This window comes from Mchenga conophoros, linkage group LG18 (assembly GCF_057382185.1).
Source record: "Mchenga conophoros isolate Kocher_MC1m ecotype Shallow Benthic linkage group LG18, M_conophoros_male_GT1.1, whole genome shotgun sequence".
Classification (NCBI taxonomy): Eukaryota; Metazoa; Chordata; class Actinopteri; order Cichliformes; family Cichlidae; genus Mchenga; species Mchenga conophoros.
The window spans coordinates 23,008,827-23,026,426 of record NC_140543.1 but is presented as its reverse complement, the minus strand read 5'-3'; the positions used below and the strand labels follow the sequence as shown (position 1 = coordinate 23,026,426).

The 17,600-nt window shown below is 42.8% G+C and overlaps 2 protein-coding genes across 10 annotated transcripts; one reads left to right on the top strand and one right to left on the bottom strand.

The window, feature by feature from the left end:
* The first annotated feature begins 119 nt into the window (after nucleotides 1-119).
* Nucleotides 120-6,759, top strand: sema4e (semaphorin 4e). 9 transcript variants are annotated; one of them, XM_085253551.1, is made up of 16 exons: nucleotides 120-527; nucleotides 705-733; nucleotides 1,677-1,991; nucleotides 2,153-2,298; nucleotides 3,020-3,082; nucleotides 3,160-3,258; nucleotides 3,367-3,466; nucleotides 3,556-3,663; nucleotides 3,742-3,893; nucleotides 4,037-4,215; nucleotides 4,328-4,484; nucleotides 4,613-4,835; nucleotides 4,963-5,078; nucleotides 5,333-5,505; nucleotides 5,594-5,646; nucleotides 5,756-6,759. In XM_085253551.1, exons 3-16 carry the CDS (start codon nucleotides 1,883-1,885, stop codon nucleotides 6,313-6,315), a joined length of 2,238 nt encoding a protein of 745 aa, XP_085109677.1. In that variant the 5' UTR covers nucleotides 120-527; nucleotides 705-733; nucleotides 1,677-1,882; the 3' UTR covers nucleotides 6,316-6,759. The 9 variants fall into 9 exon arrangements, with proteins under 9 accessions (XP_085109677.1, XP_085109675.1, XP_085109674.1 ...); XM_085253549.1 differs by having other exon boundaries at nucleotides 653-733; XM_085253548.1 differs by having other exon boundaries at nucleotides 120-581.
* Nucleotides 6,760-6,846: 87 nt separating this feature from the next.
* On the bottom strand, nucleotides 6,847-17,399 carry cactin. Its single transcript, XM_085253542.1, has 10 exons — nucleotides 16,925-17,399; nucleotides 15,163-15,763; nucleotides 14,974-15,069; nucleotides 14,654-14,799; nucleotides 14,379-14,541; nucleotides 12,574-12,688; nucleotides 8,353-8,545; nucleotides 8,051-8,173; nucleotides 7,633-7,955; nucleotides 6,847-7,536 (listed from the first exon to the last, which is right to left on the bottom strand). Exons 1-10 carry the CDS (start codon nucleotides 17,221-17,223, stop codon nucleotides 7,046-7,048), a joined length of 2,550 nt encoding a protein of 849 aa, XP_085109668.1. The 5' UTR covers nucleotides 17,224-17,399; the 3' UTR covers nucleotides 6,847-7,045.
* Between the last annotated feature and the right edge of the window lie 201 nt (nucleotides 17,400-17,600).

Sequence of the window (17,600 nt, the reverse complement as noted above, 5' to 3'; positions counted from 1 at the left end):
TTAATGTAAATACATCGTTTCCATCGTGGAGGGCAGATAACAACACGCCGCCCTGCTATGTTGCATTGCTTCATCACTCCTGTTTGGACACGCTGCCAGGTGTTTTTACGGTTTACCTGATCCGCCCAGCTGGAGTCAGCTGTGCCTTCTACCGACAGTAGTAGTACTATAACGAACACTTAATCAGACCGGAGGTCAGCGCCTTCCGCCACACTCTGAAGGGGTGTGGGGGACTAGTTTAAAAAAAAAAAAAAAAAAAACCCTGCGCGGCTGTCCGGAGTAGGAGCCCCGGCCATTCAGATCCTTTCACCGACCGAGGGATATGACCGCTGAGAGAGGCTGTGGACAGAAACGAAGCACCGCTGTGTCTTTAGAAACACTCACTGGAGGCTGACGGGCTGCTGAGCCGTTGCTTGAGCGCCTTTCCTTTTTAATTTTTTGTGCGGTCGCTGATTTTTAGACGCAAGCTTGCAGATAATAAATCTCAGTGAAGCTGCTGGCTACGGCCAACGTCTGACACCTCTGGGGTACGTTAGACGTTAGTCTCAGTTGTTCACACTTTTATTGAGTGTTTGCTAAAGGTATGTGGGAGTTTTTGATTTTGCCTTGTTTATTTGTTTTTGTTTTTTAAACTATCAAACTATCCGTGAAGCGGTGGTGAAATATGTCGTAAACAGGTGCTGGGACTATTTTTTTTTTCTTAGAGGAAACCTTGGGGTGTGTCCGTGCGCAGGTAAGACATTAACTTGTGATTCGAGTGTTTGCTCACTCTTAGCTAACCTGCAAGAGCTACTTTATTAACAGCTTCAGGGTGAATTTCACGTTAAAGCTTCACTACATGGGGTAACGTACTTTATTACTATTATTATAACTAGTTTAGCTAAGTAGCGTACTGTTAAATTCTCATTTATTTTATGGATTTTTGTTTCTACATTGATTTTCACACACTTATCGGGTTTGTTCTACTGTCCAGATTCAGTTGAACGTAAACATGAGAGGCATTGTGCTGTGAGTGTGTGCGTGTGCGCCTGCGTGTGGGTGTAGAGTGAAGCTGGGATTGGCCCTCAAGGCTAAATAATCTTATCGGGGTGCATTCTCTGACATGTTGTGGCTCATCAGGTAACACACACATCATTACTTCAAATTTGATTACTGTGAGAGTAATGAAAACAGATGCTCCTTTTGTAACAACGACCTAATTAAAGGTCACCTCAGTTTCTTGCTCTGTGCAGTGAAACCACTCTTGCATCTAACTTCCTTGCAGCCAACTTTGTGCAAGAGCTCGTCTCTAATCGAGCCCAGAATTTGGCACTCTGTGTGAATCTTTCATTGTTTCGGTGCTTGGTGCTGCAGGAGAGCTGAGGTTGACATCCCTGCACCCTGCTGAATGCTTTTCATGGCCCTGCATTAACATCACTATGGCACTGACAGAATTACTGCAGTGCTGACTTTAGCTCACTCTGTCCTTTCTGGCGATTCCTTTACTTTTTCTTTTCTTTCTTTCCCCCCCCCCTTTTTTTTGGCTAAGTTTCTTACACTTTGTTTTGATGCACTTTAATGTTTACCCCTGTCAGCTATTGTCCTGGTGTTGTGCTGTACATCCATTAAGGTTCTATACTTTTCCTTCTTTACTCATGAACCGTTTTTAATATCTTGTACACCCTTGTATTTTTCAGCCCCCATCGCCTTTGTGTCTTTGGTCCGTGCCATCCATCTCCCCATGGACAGCCTGCAGAGCGGGGCCAGTAAAGGGGCTGCTACCCTTCAAACACCACAGACCACATCACGTCATAGATGCCACCCTGCCGCCTTTACCGCTCTATGACTGACTGTTGAGGAAACAATAAAGCCAAAAATCCTCTGAGCTTGAGCAAAAGGAGCCATGAATCTGCTGCTGTCCCTCACTGTCTTCTGCCTGCTGCCTCTGGCCTTGATGGCCAAGGAAAACTTACCACTGAACTGCATCCCCCGCAGATCTGTGCCTTATCACAGTAAGCGCTGCTCTTTTGTCTTGTGTAACTTGCAACTTGACTTACAGTGCGTCAGCTTGTGTTAGCTCATATAATTTGGACTGACTCAAAAGGAAATGGGATTTAATCACTGGTGGTTGCCGAGTTAATCATTTGTCTGCTGTCTCTTTTTTTTCCCTTAGGGGACAATGCTCGTTTTTTTAGTGAGAATGATGTCTATAACTACTCCACCATGCTGTTGATAGAAGATAAAGGCGTGCTCATGCTTGGTGCTAGGGAAAAAGTGTACGCACTTGACCTCTATAACATCTCCCAGAAACGTGCTTCAGTAAGAACACCGTTTTTTTTGTTTGTTTTTTTTTTTTTAACAGGCAGCACCCACTTTATTCCTTTTAAAGCAATCTCTTTCACCAATCCAGGGCAAGTGCCCAACATAGCCGATAAGACCATTTCCCATACCATACCATACCATACCACCAGCTTAACAGGAAGTCTCAATACCAGAGTTTTGACACATTTTTCAAAGATGGGAAAAAAACCTGTTTAAAACTTTGTCCTTAAATTACTCTTCCTTCACATGAATTTATCCTGTTTTCACCTCAGATTGCACCTTATTAATGATCAGCTACAGTCAAAAAATGGCAAGTATCATGGCGTATTTGACCGTTGATTCTTAACACAGTGTAAACAAAGCTAGCAGACATACTAAAGCAGATCATCTCATTTGAGCCGCAACACTTCCTGTTCAGCAACAATTTTAGCCACATCTTCACAGTTTAACCATCTTAACAGCAGCTGTGCTTCCTTTAAAAAAATGTAAACGTTGGAAGTATTGTTCTGTACAGCAGAAAACCTGTTAGCCCTGAGAAACATGTTCTCCTACCACACAGAGTAGTGTGACCAGTAATGAAAGCAATGTCAGAGTTGTGGACTTGTCATAACGTTTGTCATCAATCAGTTATTATGACAGGCCCAAACTTTACCCTATTCAACAGAACTTCTATTAATTTTTTTGAAGTGTGACCAAAATTGTGTTTTTTATTTTTTAGGCTGCATGGGAAGCAACTCCAGCAAAAAAGACAGAATGTAAAAACAAAGGAAAAAATGCAGAGGTTGGTTAATTGTAGTTTTGTAAAGGTCAATTTACATTAAGCAGAGGCAGTCACTGGTTCTTGAATTCCTTTCACAGACGGAGTGCTTGAACTATATCAGGATCCTGCATGAGGTGGGAGATGACAGAATGTATGTGTGTGGAACCAATGCTTTTGATCCCGAGTGCAAATACGTGGTGAGATAAATTCACTAACTGATTGAATAGATGGTTTTTGTGGCTTTTCATCAGCTTCACAATAAGTGCAGAATAATTCCAAAGATAAAACGGTGTTTGCCGGTGCAGTCCTTTTCAGGTGATGCATTGACTTTTGAGAAGGAGATGGAGGATGGCAAAGGGAAGTGTCCATTTGATCCTTTCCAGAGATACGCTTCAATCATGGCAGGTAGGTAGAAATTTGCCAACTACACTAAGAAACCTGTTGAAAAGATTAGCAGAGCAAACAGATTTTCTTTTGCTCTCTGGTCTCGTTAGGTGATGATCTTTACTCAGCCACGTCAATGAACTTCCTCGGCTCTGAACCCGTCCTAATACGCTCGTCTGGTAACATACGGACTGAGTTTAAAAGCTCCTGGCTTAATGGTAAGATATTAAAAAAAATTTTTTTTTTAAACCTATTAGTTGAGTCAAAGTTAAAGATTTCTTTTCTTCTTGTGCCAGAGCCCACCTTTGTTTCCATGGCTCAGATGCAAGAGAGCAAGGAAAGTGAAAGCGGAGATGACGACAAAGTTTACCTGTTCTTTAGTGAGACCGCTGTGGAGTGTGACTGCTACAACAAACTGGTGGTGTCCCGCGTGGCCCGCGTCTGCAAGGTGATAAAAGGTTTTACATTGCATGCACTTCCAATGACAATGGCACATAAATGGCACTTCCTCCATTTGTGCTCCTGCAGCCCTTTCTGTTGTTTCGTTGCTATGTGTATTTTTCCTCCTGTTATGAATTTCTGTGTTCACAGGGGGATCTTGGCGGTCTAAGGACTTTGCAGAAAAAGTGGACAACCTTCTTGAAAGCTAGAATAGACTGTCCGGTGCTGGAGTCCCAGCTGCCGTACATTATCCGGGACGCATACCGCTGGTGTGACCCCGAGAAGGATTGGAAGAGCTGTATTTTTTACACCGTCTTCACAGCACAGTTGTAAGTTTGGACATGTTTGTGTAAGAAGGAAAAGGCTAACTTCCTCTTTTATGTCTTTAGGACACCAGTTGGCTAAGATGTCCTGCATGTTTGGTGTGTGTGTTTATTTAAGGGACACATCAGACTTGTCTGCAGTGTGTGCGTACCGCGTGTCAGACATAAGCCGAGTGTTTGCAGAGGGGAAGTACAAGACCCCAGTCCCCGTAGAAACCTCCTTTGTTAAGTGGGTGATGTATAGCGGAGAAGTGCCCATCCCTCGGCCTGGAGCTGTAAGTCTTCCCAAAATTCCCTTGTGCATTTTATTTTATTTTATTTTATTTTTTTAAAGAAAACCCTAGCAGGAAGCTGATTCCTTTTTGCACCCTGCTCTCTTTCCTTTTTGTTGATCCTTTGCTAGTGTATAAATAATGCAGCTCGTAAAGCGGGCATACATAAAACTTTGGATCTACCAGACCGAACCCTTCAGTTTGTCAAGGACAAGCCCCTCATGGACCAGGTTATCCAGCCAATAGGAGATAAACCTCTATTGGTGCGCAGAGGAGCTACATTCACACAAATCATAGTAAACCAAATGAAAGCTGCAGATGGCAACAAGTACCCCGTGATGTTTATAGGCACAGGTTTGCATCAGTACATCATTCTGTCACTTCCTGTTTATTGTCCATTTTGCTGTTTTTGATGACTTAACAGTGGTAAGCATACTGGACTTTATGCATGTAAATATGTTTTCTTGTTTTTATACAAAAGACAAAGGCACAGTGCTGAAAGCTGTGAACTACGACGGAGAGATGTTCATCATAGAGGAAGTACAAATCTTCCACCCCCGTCAGCCAATCAAGATTCTTAAATTCTCAAATATCACGGTAATTTGAGATAACCATTCATTTAAAAAAGTTTATATCACAGCTGATGCCTCAGTAGTGATATTGTTTCAGGAATTCCATTACATTTTTATTTATTTATTTTTTATCCTTCAGCAAGACGGGATTCATCAAGAATGTGAAAAAACACATATTTAAGTTATTTATAAAGAGTCTTCTCAGAAAGAATAAACAGGTTCAATATGTTTGGTGTCAATGTACATCAGCATCATCGGTGCTCTGTGTTTCTGTCATAGATCCAAGATGTACATGGTCAGCTCTATGCAGGCTCAGACACTGGAGTAGCCCAGATACCACTGGCCACCTGTGAGAGGTCCTCATCCTGTATGGACTGTGTTCTAGCCAGAGACCCGTACTGTGGCTGGAACAGTGCTCTGGGGAAATGCGTTTTCATTTCTAAATCACACCGGTAGGCATCACTTTAAAGACAAGGACCAAGTGATATTGATGTTGTATATGCAAACTAATTTTCCATTTACTTGCTCTTTTTTTTGTAGTGAAATAATTCAAAGTTTGAAAGTTGGAGATGCTTCCCTCTGCCCTGATGCTGGTGAGTTTATTCATGAAACTGAATCTTCTGGCGTTTGCACGTTTCTGCATGTGATCTGTTGCAGTTGTCAAACTGAAAATGGATTTATGGGTGTCTGTTGAAATTTCAGACCCTATCAAGCCTCTGAATTTGTCCGTCCGGGAAGGTGAGGACCTGAAGCTCAGCTGTCTACCCCTTTCCAGCTTGGGAAAAATCATGTGGCAGAAGAACAATATTGATCTGACGCCTTCAGCTGCACTTCAGCTACAAGACGGACTTCTGATCCAGAATGTTTCATTAAGCGATGCCGGTCATTACCGCTGCTTGTCTGTGGAGCACTCCAGAGCTAAAAAGCACAGCATAACTGTAATTGAGCATCTGGTCACAATTGACCTATCAGACTCAGGTGATAGGACACTGGATACCCAAGCTCAGACTGATTGTGCATCAGTTACAGGACTGCAGGTTGCATGTGCTCTTTTGGGGCTTGCTTTTTTTGCCCTTTTGGCCTGGAACTTTTACAAAGGCCATCTGTGTATGCCTTGGAGTTGCTTTAAGAGTAAAAGTGAAGAGCAATCTCAGGAGAGCCAGAACCAGGAGGCTTTACACTCTGGTGTGAGCTACCAAGCTGCACCCAGAGAGGAAAAGTCTGTGGTCATCAGCAGCAACAGTAACAACAACCAACACTGAGAGTCACAAAGCTGAAGCGCATGACATTAACAAAGATAGACTTTAGAGTCAAATCAATGCGGGGGGACAGAAACAGTTTCATTTCTGCCCTGAACTAATGAGAATAGGGGTTCAGCGGTAATATTTGCATAGAAACTTGGATGTAAAAACATTTCAAATGCTTGTTTTGATAAACAAAACTGATAAAACTAAGTTATTTTTGGTACAAATATGATGTACTTGAATTCCTGCCTTTTTGTTTTATATGCAGGTTTGTGCTCAAATTCCTACTAATTGTTTTAAGTACCACAGATTGGAATATGTTGCAATGACTGGTTTGATTTTTTTTTTTTTTTTTGTTAAACAGGGAATGTACAGTAATTGAAATCGAGCCACTTATTCTGTAACCACTAGCTACCAAGACTTTGTTTTATTGTAATTAAACAATTTCTATATGTTCTTTAAGTTGTTTCAGCGAGTTTAAAATGCTTACTGTTTCATCTCTAACGTGAAGTTTGTATGAAACCCATTAACCAGTGGCCAAAAGGAGAATGGGGGAAAAAAAATCTTTAATGTGTAACTTTTTGACTAAATTACAGTTCTGCTTTCTTAGACATCAGTACAGTGATTTGAAGCTTTAATACTGCTTTTCTAAGAGAGCAGCTAAAACAAAAACAACAAAGCACCTTTACTGTACAGCATGTGTAAAACCCAGTCACTGGCGGCTTTGGTCCGTACTGATCTGTGGCATTTATCTCCTGTAGCGATACCTCTTGAAGTGGAACCAAAGCTGGAAGATCCCATTGGCGAACTGACAGCGAAAGCCGTGTCGGTGCGAGTACTCCCACTCCCTGTTTACGATCTTAAAAGCAATGTCCTCATATGGCGGGCCCGCGTGGAACCTTAAAATCCCAAAGTCCTTGTTGTCGGGACTGGGCTCGAGGAAGTACTGCGGCGTGGATCGCTTGTCAATCAAATCTGGATAGAAGATGTTGAACTTGTAACCTTGGACTATCTTAGGGGGAGGGTTGTCGAAGTCGTAATGTGTCTGGTTGTACTTGTTCCACTCGAAGCCTGTGTGGACCCTGTTGAAGAAGCGTGGTTTCCTGGGGCGGTATTTGTCTGCCCACAGGTACATTTTCCCAGTGACCGGAAACTCAACGCTGAACTGGGCCTCATCGTTGCCCATGCCTTCCTTGGCCCGTCGCACAAAGGCGTCCTCTGCACTTTCGCTGGCATCACCTGACAGACAGAAAGTGGGAAAACAGTGAGGCTACAGTTCCCAATATGCATGGTTATACATTTCTGCAGTGAGAATGCTTTGCTGTCATCTCATACCTGTGACTTGGAGCTGTCTGCGTGCTAACTGCAGCCGGTGTGCGTCTTCCTCTGGGGTGATCGTGTGGGTGTCCAGCGGCAGCTCAGACTGCATGAGCAACGTTGGGCTGTAGCGACCCGAGTCATACTCCGCTTGGCTCTGCTGGATCAGGTCCTCCTCCGTCAGAACAGCCTCCACAACCTCATCCTTTTCCTCTCCATCCTTCTTGTCACCCTTTTCGCCACCTTCCTCATCTTGGTTTCCTGCTGTAGATGTGGACGGACCCTCCTCTGGCTCTGTTTCAGTGTTTCTCTTTTTCTCTCTAGTTTGCCCTCCTCTCTCACTGGAATAAGGAAATGTTGGTTTAGATTTTACAGTGCACCTCTTGCAATAGTGCAAAGAGGAATTTGCAACTCAGGTCTGTACATTTTAACTTACTCATCTTCCTCACTCCTAGGCTCCTCTTTGATGATGGGAAACAAAGGTTCACTCTCTACTCCCTGTTCCTGTTTCAGTTTGAACAACTTCTGACGCAACACCTCCTGGTGTCGTTCTCTCAGCCTACAGCATAAAAAGTTAGATTTAGTTTTAAACAATCAGACTCTTGAGATTACAAATCTCTTCTATAAGAGTGCCCTGGCCAAAAAAAGACAGCAGTGTGATATTAAGTTGCATAAAGATGGGACTTAACTTTATTAAGCCAGCCAAAAACAGTGGGCATTGCCACATCACTGTCATACCTTGCTCTGGCCATGTAGACTTTGACCTGCTGCAACAGACTCTCCCAATAACCGATATCAAGATTGGATCCTCCAGCCCGAATCTTTGCCTCAATGTTTTGGTGCAGTGCTTGCAGCTGACTGTATGTCTTTCCTTTGAACACAGACTGAACATCTGTGCTCACAGCTGTATTGATGCCCTCACGACGATCACCTGAGAAATAAACTGATAAATTAATACAGTGGAACCTCGACTTACGAAATTAATCCGTTTCTGACGGTCTTTCATAAGTCGAAGCACCCATCGTGCCTTTTGACTGAGACGATGCTGGCTGGAGACGAAGTTCTTGGTAGTGGAGGCTGAAGAAAGCATACGTATGCATGGATACATACAGCACCACCACGGGGCAAACTGGCATAACATTAGGGTGTAAAGTTCTTAATTTTTTTTAATTCAAAGATTAATCAGGTTTTAAACATAAGGAGGTAGTGCAACAGACACTGAAGTGCACGTTAAAGACCAAAGAAAACTATTTTATTAACAAAAAGTTTTAATCCACCAACAGCCCTGCCATCTAAAAACACTACAAGTACAGAAAAAAGGCAACAAAAACAATGTATTCATTCAGACATTTTTACACAATTATTAACACTTCAACTTTCTTTGTAATGTCTGCTTGTATTTTAAGAAGTATCGCATTTGGGTAAAAATATTACCAATAAATCAAAATTAGAGGAATAAGTGTGTGTGTGTGTATATATGTATATATACATACACACACACACACACACACACACACACACACACACACACACACACACACATACATACATATACACACATACATATATACACATATATACATATATATACATATACACACATACATATATACACATATATACATATATATACATATACACACATACATATATACACATATATACATATATATACATATACACACATACATATATACACAAAACAAAAAAACACCCAGCACGCCCCTGCGGGCGGTTTATCCTTCAAGCTCGGATCCTCTACCAGAGGCCTGGGAGCTTGAGGGTCCTGCGCAGTATCTTAGCTGTTCCCAGGACTGCGCTCTTCTGGACAGAGATCTCCGATGTTGTTCCCGGGATCTGCTGGAGCCACTCGCCTATCTTGGGAGTCACCGCACCTAGTGCTCCGATTACCACGGGGACCACCGTTACCTTCACCCTCCACATCCTCTCGAGCTCTTCTCTGAGCCCTTGGTATTTCTCCAGCTTCTCGTGTTCCTTCTTCCTGATATTGCTGTCATTCGGAACCGCTACATCGATCACTACGGCCGTCTTCTTCTGTTTGTCTACCACCACTATGTCCGGTTGGTTAGCCACCACCATTTTGTCCGTCTGTATCTGGAAGTCCCACAGGATCTTAGCTCGGTCATTCTCCACCACCCTTGGGGGCATCTCCCATTTTGACCTCGGGACTTCCAGGTTATACTCCGCACAGATGTTCCTGTACACTATGCCGGCCACTTGGTTATGGCGTTCCATGTATGCCTTGCCTGCTAGCATCTTGCACCCTGCTGTTATGTGCTGGATTGTCTCTGGGGCATCTTTACACAGCCTGCACCTGGGGTCTTGCCTGGTGTGATAGACCCCAGCCTCTATGGATCTTGTGCTCAGAGCTTGTTCTTGTGCTGCCATGATTAGTGCCTCTGTGCTGTCTTTCAGTCCAGCTTTGTCCAGCCACTGGTAGGATTTCTGGATATCAGCCACCTCCTCTGTCCCCCCCCGTGTCCCTGAGCGGGACACATATATATATATATGTATATATATATATATATATATATATATACATATATATATATATATATATACACATATATACACATATATACACATATATATACATATATACACATATATATACATATATACACATATATACACATATATATATATATATATATATATGCATATGCATATGCATGCATATACTGTGTGTACATAACATTCTAAACATTAAAACTAAAATTTACATATTTTTTAAACTTTTAAAAAAAAATTCTAATTTTCTATTTTATCCTTTGTTTTTTTATGTTATATTTTTTGTGCATTTTTATGTTTTTTAACTAATCACTTCTGCCACTTTCATCGCTTTTCGCCTTCTAAGGCACACTTGCACCTGAAGGTTGACTTGTTGTCGGCCTCTTTGTGAAAAATCTATCCAACGACATCTGTTTCTCTCTACTTTTCAAAATGGATCTGAAGTGGGACAGTCAGACGTCACCAAAACGCTCAATAGCCCGAGCGGTAAAGTTCTTTTCAGGGTGATTTTTTTTTTTTGACAAATCGGCCACCCTCTAAAAAGTGCAGAGATTGCACTTGATATCGTCCGATGGTATGACGGCCTCCTCCTCCTCCTCGCTGAATTGTTGCTGTACTGATGAGTGTTGCATCGCCTCTAACTCTTGCAGCTCTGCCGTTGACAGCTCCTCTTGATGTTTATGCACAAGGCCGTTTATATCCTCCTCGTCAACCTCCAGTCCCAGGGTGGTGCCAAGATTTACGATCTCCTCAACCTCGACATCAGGTTGAGGTTCCCCCTCCTCTCCCTCAAAGCCTTCAAAATCTCGAGGGGCAACAGCATCAGGCCACAGCTTCCTCCAGGCAGAATTCAGCGTTCGACGGCTCACCTCCCGCCATGCCAAAGAAATCAACTGGAGGCATGCAACGATGTCGAAATGACTTTTCCAAAACTCCCTGAGGGTGAGCTGCGTACTGTCTGTTATGTCAGAACACCGTTTGAACATGTGTTTCGTGTACAGTTTCTTAAAATTAGAGATCACTTGCTGGTCCATTGGCTGGAGGAGAAGGGTCGTGTTAGGAGGGAGGAAGAGAACCTTGATGAACGAGAACTCCAGGATGTCATCCTCGAGGCCAGAGGGGTGGGCGTGGGCGTTATTGATGATCAGCAGGCACTTCATGGGGAGATCATCCTCCTCAAGGAACTTCTTGACAGCAGGGCCAAAGACCAAGTTGACCCATTCGACAAAGAACTGTCAGGTCACCCAGGCCTTGGGGTTGGACCTCCACATAACCTCGACCCTATCCTTTAAAATTTTGTGTTTCTTGAAGGCACACAGATTTTGTGAGTGGTACACTAGGAGTGGCTTGACCTTACAGTCCCCACTGGCATTAGCACACAGGGCGAGGGTAAGACGGTCCTTCATGGGCTTGTGGCCTGGCATCTTTATTTCCTCCGCGATGATATACGTACGCGGCGGCATTTTTTTCCAGAAGAGGCCGGTCTCGTCACAGTTGAATACCTGTGGGGATGTAGCCTTCTTGATTGATAAGTTCCTCAAATTTTTTAACAAATTCTTCGACAGCCTTGTGATCGGAACTTGCTGCCTCACCGTGATGCACAACGGAGTGGATGCCAGTCCTCTTCTTGAACAGATCAAACCACCGATGCGATGCACTGAACTCTGGGGAGGTTGGGGGTGCCTCCTGCGAGGACCTTGATGCCGTTGGCTGCTCATTGGAAGCTGCCTTACTTACTGAATCATTATAAATTGAAGACGCCTTCTCGCAAATGATCGTCTCTGTGAGGGTATTGCCAGTCTTTCCCTTGTCTTTAATCCAAACAAGGAGAAGACTTTCCATCTTGTCGTGTATGGGGGTCCTTCCTTTTGGACATGATGGTGGTGCCCATTGAAGGTTTACCTGCTTTGAGGACTTCTTTTTGTTTTTAGAATTGTTCCTATGGTCGAAGGATTTTGGCCATACTCACATGCAATAGCACCAAGTTTCACACCTCGCTCATATTTATCAATAATTTCTCTCTTTGTTTTCATCGAGAGCACTTTACGCTTCCTCTTTTCACTCGCATCACTTGCAGGCCTCATTTTGGATGAATGACAGGCTATAGGCTAATTGCTGTGTTGTTCAAGTGGAACAGCGAAGCGCAAGTACGGAAGCCAAGGGGTTGTCACATGATTCAGAAGGCGTCGTGGGGTTTGTAGGCTCAGCCAATCAGAGCTAGCGGATTTCGTTACGCGGGCATTTTGCCGTAACACGGGCAAAAATATTGCCGTTCAGTGCCTTCGTAACTTGAACTTTTTGTGAAACGGGGTATTCGCAAGCCGGGGTTCCACTTTCATTACAGTAATTTAAAAAAAAAAAAAAAAAGAGAGAGAATCATATCAGGAGAAAAGCCATTAGAGAGGAACAATGTGACGGGTGTCCTACCAGGCCCTTTTCCAGAGGCCTCCAGTTTTCTCAGTTTGCTGATCTCATCCTCAGTGATGGTGGTCATGTCTCTCCAGAAGTCCACGTTCTTGCCCTGTTCCAACTCCATGTACACCTACCAGAACATTGTGCATGCAGTAATGTTTTAATTATGCTGCACTTTAAGATCAGTACATGTTAACATGCATCTTTTGACATTTTTACAGTAAATATGTATAAATATAGATTTACACTAAACAACCTACAGCTGATTTGCCTCCTTTATTCTGTGACATTTATATTATTAAGACTTGAAGTGTGAGAGATGGTCGCTTCCTAGGTGGCCATACTAGGTGGTAGCCTGCTAAGCATGAGGTCAGCTAATCTGAGTCCCTGAATTGGACTTCGCCACCATGTTTGAAGTGATTCTGACAAATGGAGAATTTTAAAGCAATTACCAATTAACACCATCTGCTGTGTGGATACTTACACTAATCTGTGCTCAGGTATTTTACAAAGTAAAAGTCAATATTCAAGTTAGGACTTAATATTATCTACAGTGCTGTGCAGAAGTCTTGACCCACCCCTTATCTTTATATCATTAATGACATTATTAGAAATGGAAGATTGGTGCAAACGTACATAGAAATTCAGTATATAAAAGGCAAAAAATATACAATTCCAGCAAGCTTGAAAGTCAGTATTTTGTATGACCAACTCTCTTAGACAGCTTTCTTATAATACATAATAATAAGACTTGTAATAAGTAGTCTCCAGGAATAGTTCTCGAGGCTTCTTGAAGGAAATTCAAAGTCCTTCTTTGGATATTTGCTGCCTTTTGTTCAATTCTCTATCAAGATGATCCCACACTGCTTCAATAATGTTAAACTGGGAAGGCCAATTGATAGTGTGTTTGGGATCACTGTCATGAAGCCGTTGCCAATCAGATGCCTTCCAGCATTTTCTTTTCCTGTGTTGATAATTCCGTCAATTCTGACTTCCTGTCCAACACCACTGGTTGAAAAGCAGCCCCAAACTATGACAGCGAGCCCACCATGTTTTACAGAATGTTGTGGACACTGAGTTTTAGACCTCCTCTGTACATGTTAATGACAATTTGAGTGAAAAACTTCAAATTTGGATTCATTACTTTACAAGACCTTTTGAACAGATTCAGTCCAGCTCTTGTGTAATTTGGTATACCTAACCCGCTCCTCCCTGTTTCCCTTTCTTCCTTCCTTCCTGCCACCCTTCCACTGAGACAGTTCTTGACTGAAGTAAAGAAATATGCTGTGGAGTAACAAAGTGCCTGAAGATTCAATTTCAAATTGGTTATTTGCCAAGTTGTCTGTCGATGATAAACATGGCACAGATCCATCCCTTGCGTAAGGTAAGGTCTCTTTTTATGCTCGAATGATTCATGGTGGCTTAACAAACAACGATTCCTCTGAGAAAGGTCAGGTACAAGGACTGGACTGAAAATAAGCAAAATAGATGCCAGTGATCAAAGAAGAGCCTTCAGGAAGCCAGGAGAACTATTGTTCAAGAGCACTTAAAAAATGTCAATAACATCTAACATCAGGAAGCAAAATATAAAGAAACGGGATAGTTTAAGAATTTTGCACAGTACTATAACATGAGATTTCATAGCAGTAGCTCATAACGTAGTGAGTAATGTTATGTTTTACATACAGTCTAAACTTGACACAACAAATTGAGCGGGGTTTTTAATATTGTATCTGTATGGGCATATTATGAAACACTGTATTAAAATCAGTCCTTTCATAAACAGAACTTTTACACTTTATTTAAGCACATCTACAAACCTTTATGTCCTCTAGCAAGTCGTCCATGTCAGTGACCGTGAGCCCATTGAGGAACGTGTATGGTTCGTGCATTTCCACTGCCAAATCATCATCTTCTGCACTGATGTACTTCGCCAAAAGGTCGATCGGCTTCGCGCGGCCGTCACGGATTCTAATCTTAGACCTGCAGAGACAAAGAACAAGGGTGTGAAGCAGGGTTAATTAGATAAACAGATGTAGAAGGTGGAGGTTTAAACAAACTGATCCAATCATAGTGGAGTAAGAGCCACACTAACCTTAGTTTGGCCTGATGCAGATGGAAGTTGTCTTCCTGTTCAGCCCAGGTCTTGAAATATTCTGCCTCTTTCTCTCTCTGCAGCATTTCCAGCTCCTGCTCTCTCATGGCCTTCTCTCGCTCCCGCTCCAGACGCAGCTGCTTCACCTACATCAACATAAAGTTGGTGTATAAATATGTCGCTCCCAATCTCTAAACTTAAAACTGATCCTCCATGTTTTGCCTGGGAAGTGAAATCCCATCCTTTTTTTAAGCATTTGTATAAAAAGTCAGGCACTGTGTGAGCACTAATGTGGAAGATTTTTATCCCACAGTTCTTACCTTCTGCAGCTCTCTACGGTTCTCCTCCTGAATACACTTGTTCCTTTCTTTGAGCTCTTTCTCTCCGAGATGACCGATACCTTTCTTATCCAACGCCTGAGGAAGCAAAAAGAACCGTGGATGGGATACAAGGTCTCAAAAGCAGGTTATGACAGGCAAATATCCAAACTTTTGCAGTCAGGAACTCACCTTTTGCCATTTAAATGTCCCCAATAAGTTGTTGTCCCCAAAAGGATTGTCTGCATTGGTGTATCCCAGGTACTCCTCACTCCAGCCCATCTTCTCTCTCCTTTTCTTCTCCTTTGCTTCCTTCTTTGCCAACCTTCTGGCCCTCTTCTCCTCTGGTGTCTCAAGAGCTTTCATCATCTCCTTCTGTTTGTTCCTCTCCTCCTTTTCCTTGAGTGCGCCTCTCTCGCAATCAGACTCTGAGCTCTCAGATGACTCACTCGAACTGAAGCGCTGCTTGCCTCTGCCCCGGTCAGACTTCTCTTGGCTTCTGTTACTCCTCCCGCGCTCCCTGTCTTCACTTTTCTTCCTTCGCTCTCGACTTTTGTCGCTGTCTCTGCCACTGTTCTTGTACCTCTCTTTCTCTCTGTCCCACTCCCTCCTCTGTCTGTCTCTCGGTGGACTCCCTCTCTCAGGACTCCTTCTTCTTCTCCTTTCTCTGTCGCCGCTTCCATCATGGGAGTCAGAACTGGACTGGGATCTTCCCTTTCTCCTCTCTCGGGATGTTGTTCTATGACTCTCCTGTTCCTTTCTCCTCCTCATTTTTGTATTATCTGAATCAGGACTGAGACAGAAAGTGTGATTTAATACAGTAAATGCAGGAATACAATATTAACTACAGAAAAACCACATAACAGGAAACTCTGAGGTCCCGTTGAATACAGTTAAAAACATATTTTTTATTATTATTATTATTATTATTATTATTATTATTATTATTATTATTATTATTATTATTACATGCAATGGAGTTACCATAACAAGTTGATATAGGGATTATATCTACAGAAGGTCTTTTCATTCACATAAAGACTAACACTAACGTCACTGAAAATCAGCATTGCTATCAGTTGATTGGATTACTGTGCAGCAGCCTGGCACTCAACCAAGGATGGGACAAACATCGATACAGCAATATACTGTGCACACATCTCTTTTATGTATATTTTATGCAGTGACAACAAACCTTATGCTGTACAATGATTTAAACCCTACCTACATCCAATTAAAAACCATACAGAACAACAAAAGATTCAATTCAGAAATGCAATTTGCTTTTCAAAAAAGAAGGGTTAATTTAAATTTAATTCCGGCAATACATTTTTAAAAAGCTGATATTGGGGGAAAAAAACCCTGGTGATCTACGGTAATAAGATGCCTTCTCCTTGGGGAGGGGACCCCGAGCTAGACCCAGAACCCACTGAAGAGATTATGCATCTCACTTTGCCTGGAAATGCCTCAGTATCTCCCAGCAAGGACTGGAAAGTGTTGCTTGGGAGATGGGTGTCTGGAATACCCTGCTTAGCCTGCTGCCACTACAACCTTCGGATGATTGATTGATGGATAGACAGAATATCTACGAAGGTCTCAAAGGCATGTTGCAGTAAGCAATACTGCGCCACACGCACTGGTGGTATGAGTTCTTCAAATAATAAAACAACAGACACATCTTTTTTCTTCCTTTTTTAAATGTAAGGCCTTGCTCAGTTCTGCAAGTCAACATCAAATTATATTTAGCGCCTAAGCAAAAGCATAGATGCATGCTGATTCCTGGAATTCCCCCCAAAAAGAATAGTTTTTGTTGATGTCCTTTCGCTGTCGCAATTCGGACAGAAAAACGTTACGTTTACGGAGTCACTCGATGTGTTCAAATGAGGCCTGCTACTACCATCATAATATATAAAATCCCAAGTAAGCAGCCAACTCCGCTTCGCAAAGCGATTACCTTGATGACCGACCCTTCGACCTGTTCCTCTGACTCTCTCGCCTCCGGTCGCTCTCCGAGCCGCTGCTGGAACCAGAGCGGCCCCTGTGCTGAGGCCGACGTCGGGCCGTAGAGCCATCGCTGGAGTCCTGACTGCAGGATCTTCCCCTACCACGAGCGGCCGTTTTCCCGTCGGCAGACCGACTGTGGTCTCTCCTCTCATCTGGGGATCTAGACTTGTTTCCTCTAGACTTGTTCGGCCGATCTCGGCTCCGACTTCTGGACTTGGAGCGAGCCCGACGTCGAGACTTGGAACTCATTGCGAACTTTCTCTCAATAGGGGGTCCCAACACCAGTTTGTCGCATAAATAAGATGTAACAAACGGGCCTTTTTAAGACATATTCTGTTCGTACCTGGTTAAACGGCACTGGAACGATTAAAAAGCAAATAATGTCAATATTTCACATTTTTAGGTCATATTAAAAAAATAAATAAATAAAATAAAACCGTTACATATTTAACTAGTTAACGGGGCAGCAAAAAGCCCCCCTCGAAGGGGCTTTCTGTGAAATGGCGCGTATTATTTACGTCACGAGAACCTTGAGAAAAATAAACTAGAAACAAATGGCCCGCTGTTTATTAACTGTTGATTTATGAAATCCGCACCCCTCCTCGGAGTACCATCTGAATACAACT

Excerpts from the sequence above, each read along its gene's own strand:
- cactin (XM_085253542.1), bottom strand. The coding sequence starts at position 17,223 with ATGAGTTCCAAGTCTCGACGTCGGGCTCGCTCCAAGTCCAGAAGTCGG. Across the intron at positions 14,542-14,653 it reads CTGCATCAGGCCAAACTAAG|GTCTAAGATTAGAATCCGTG; the intron begins GTTAGTGTGGCT and ends TTGTCTCTGCAG. Across the intron at positions 8,174-8,352 it reads GTCTACATGGCCAGAGCAAG|GCTGAGAGAACGACACCAGG; the intron begins GTATGACAGTGA and ends TTTATGCTGTAG.
- sema4e (XM_085253550.1), top strand. The coding sequence starts at position 1,883 with ATGAATCTGCTGCTGTCCCTCACTGTCTTCTGCCTGCTGCCTCTGGCC. Across the intron at positions 4,485-4,612 it reads CCATCCCTCGGCCTGGAGCT|TGTATAAATAATGCAGCTCG; the intron begins GTAAGTCTTCCC and ends ATCCTTTGCTAG. Across the intron at positions 4,836-4,962 it reads CGTGATGTTTATAGGCACAG|ACAAAGGCACAGTGCTGAAA; the intron begins GTTTGCATCAGT and ends TTTATACAAAAG.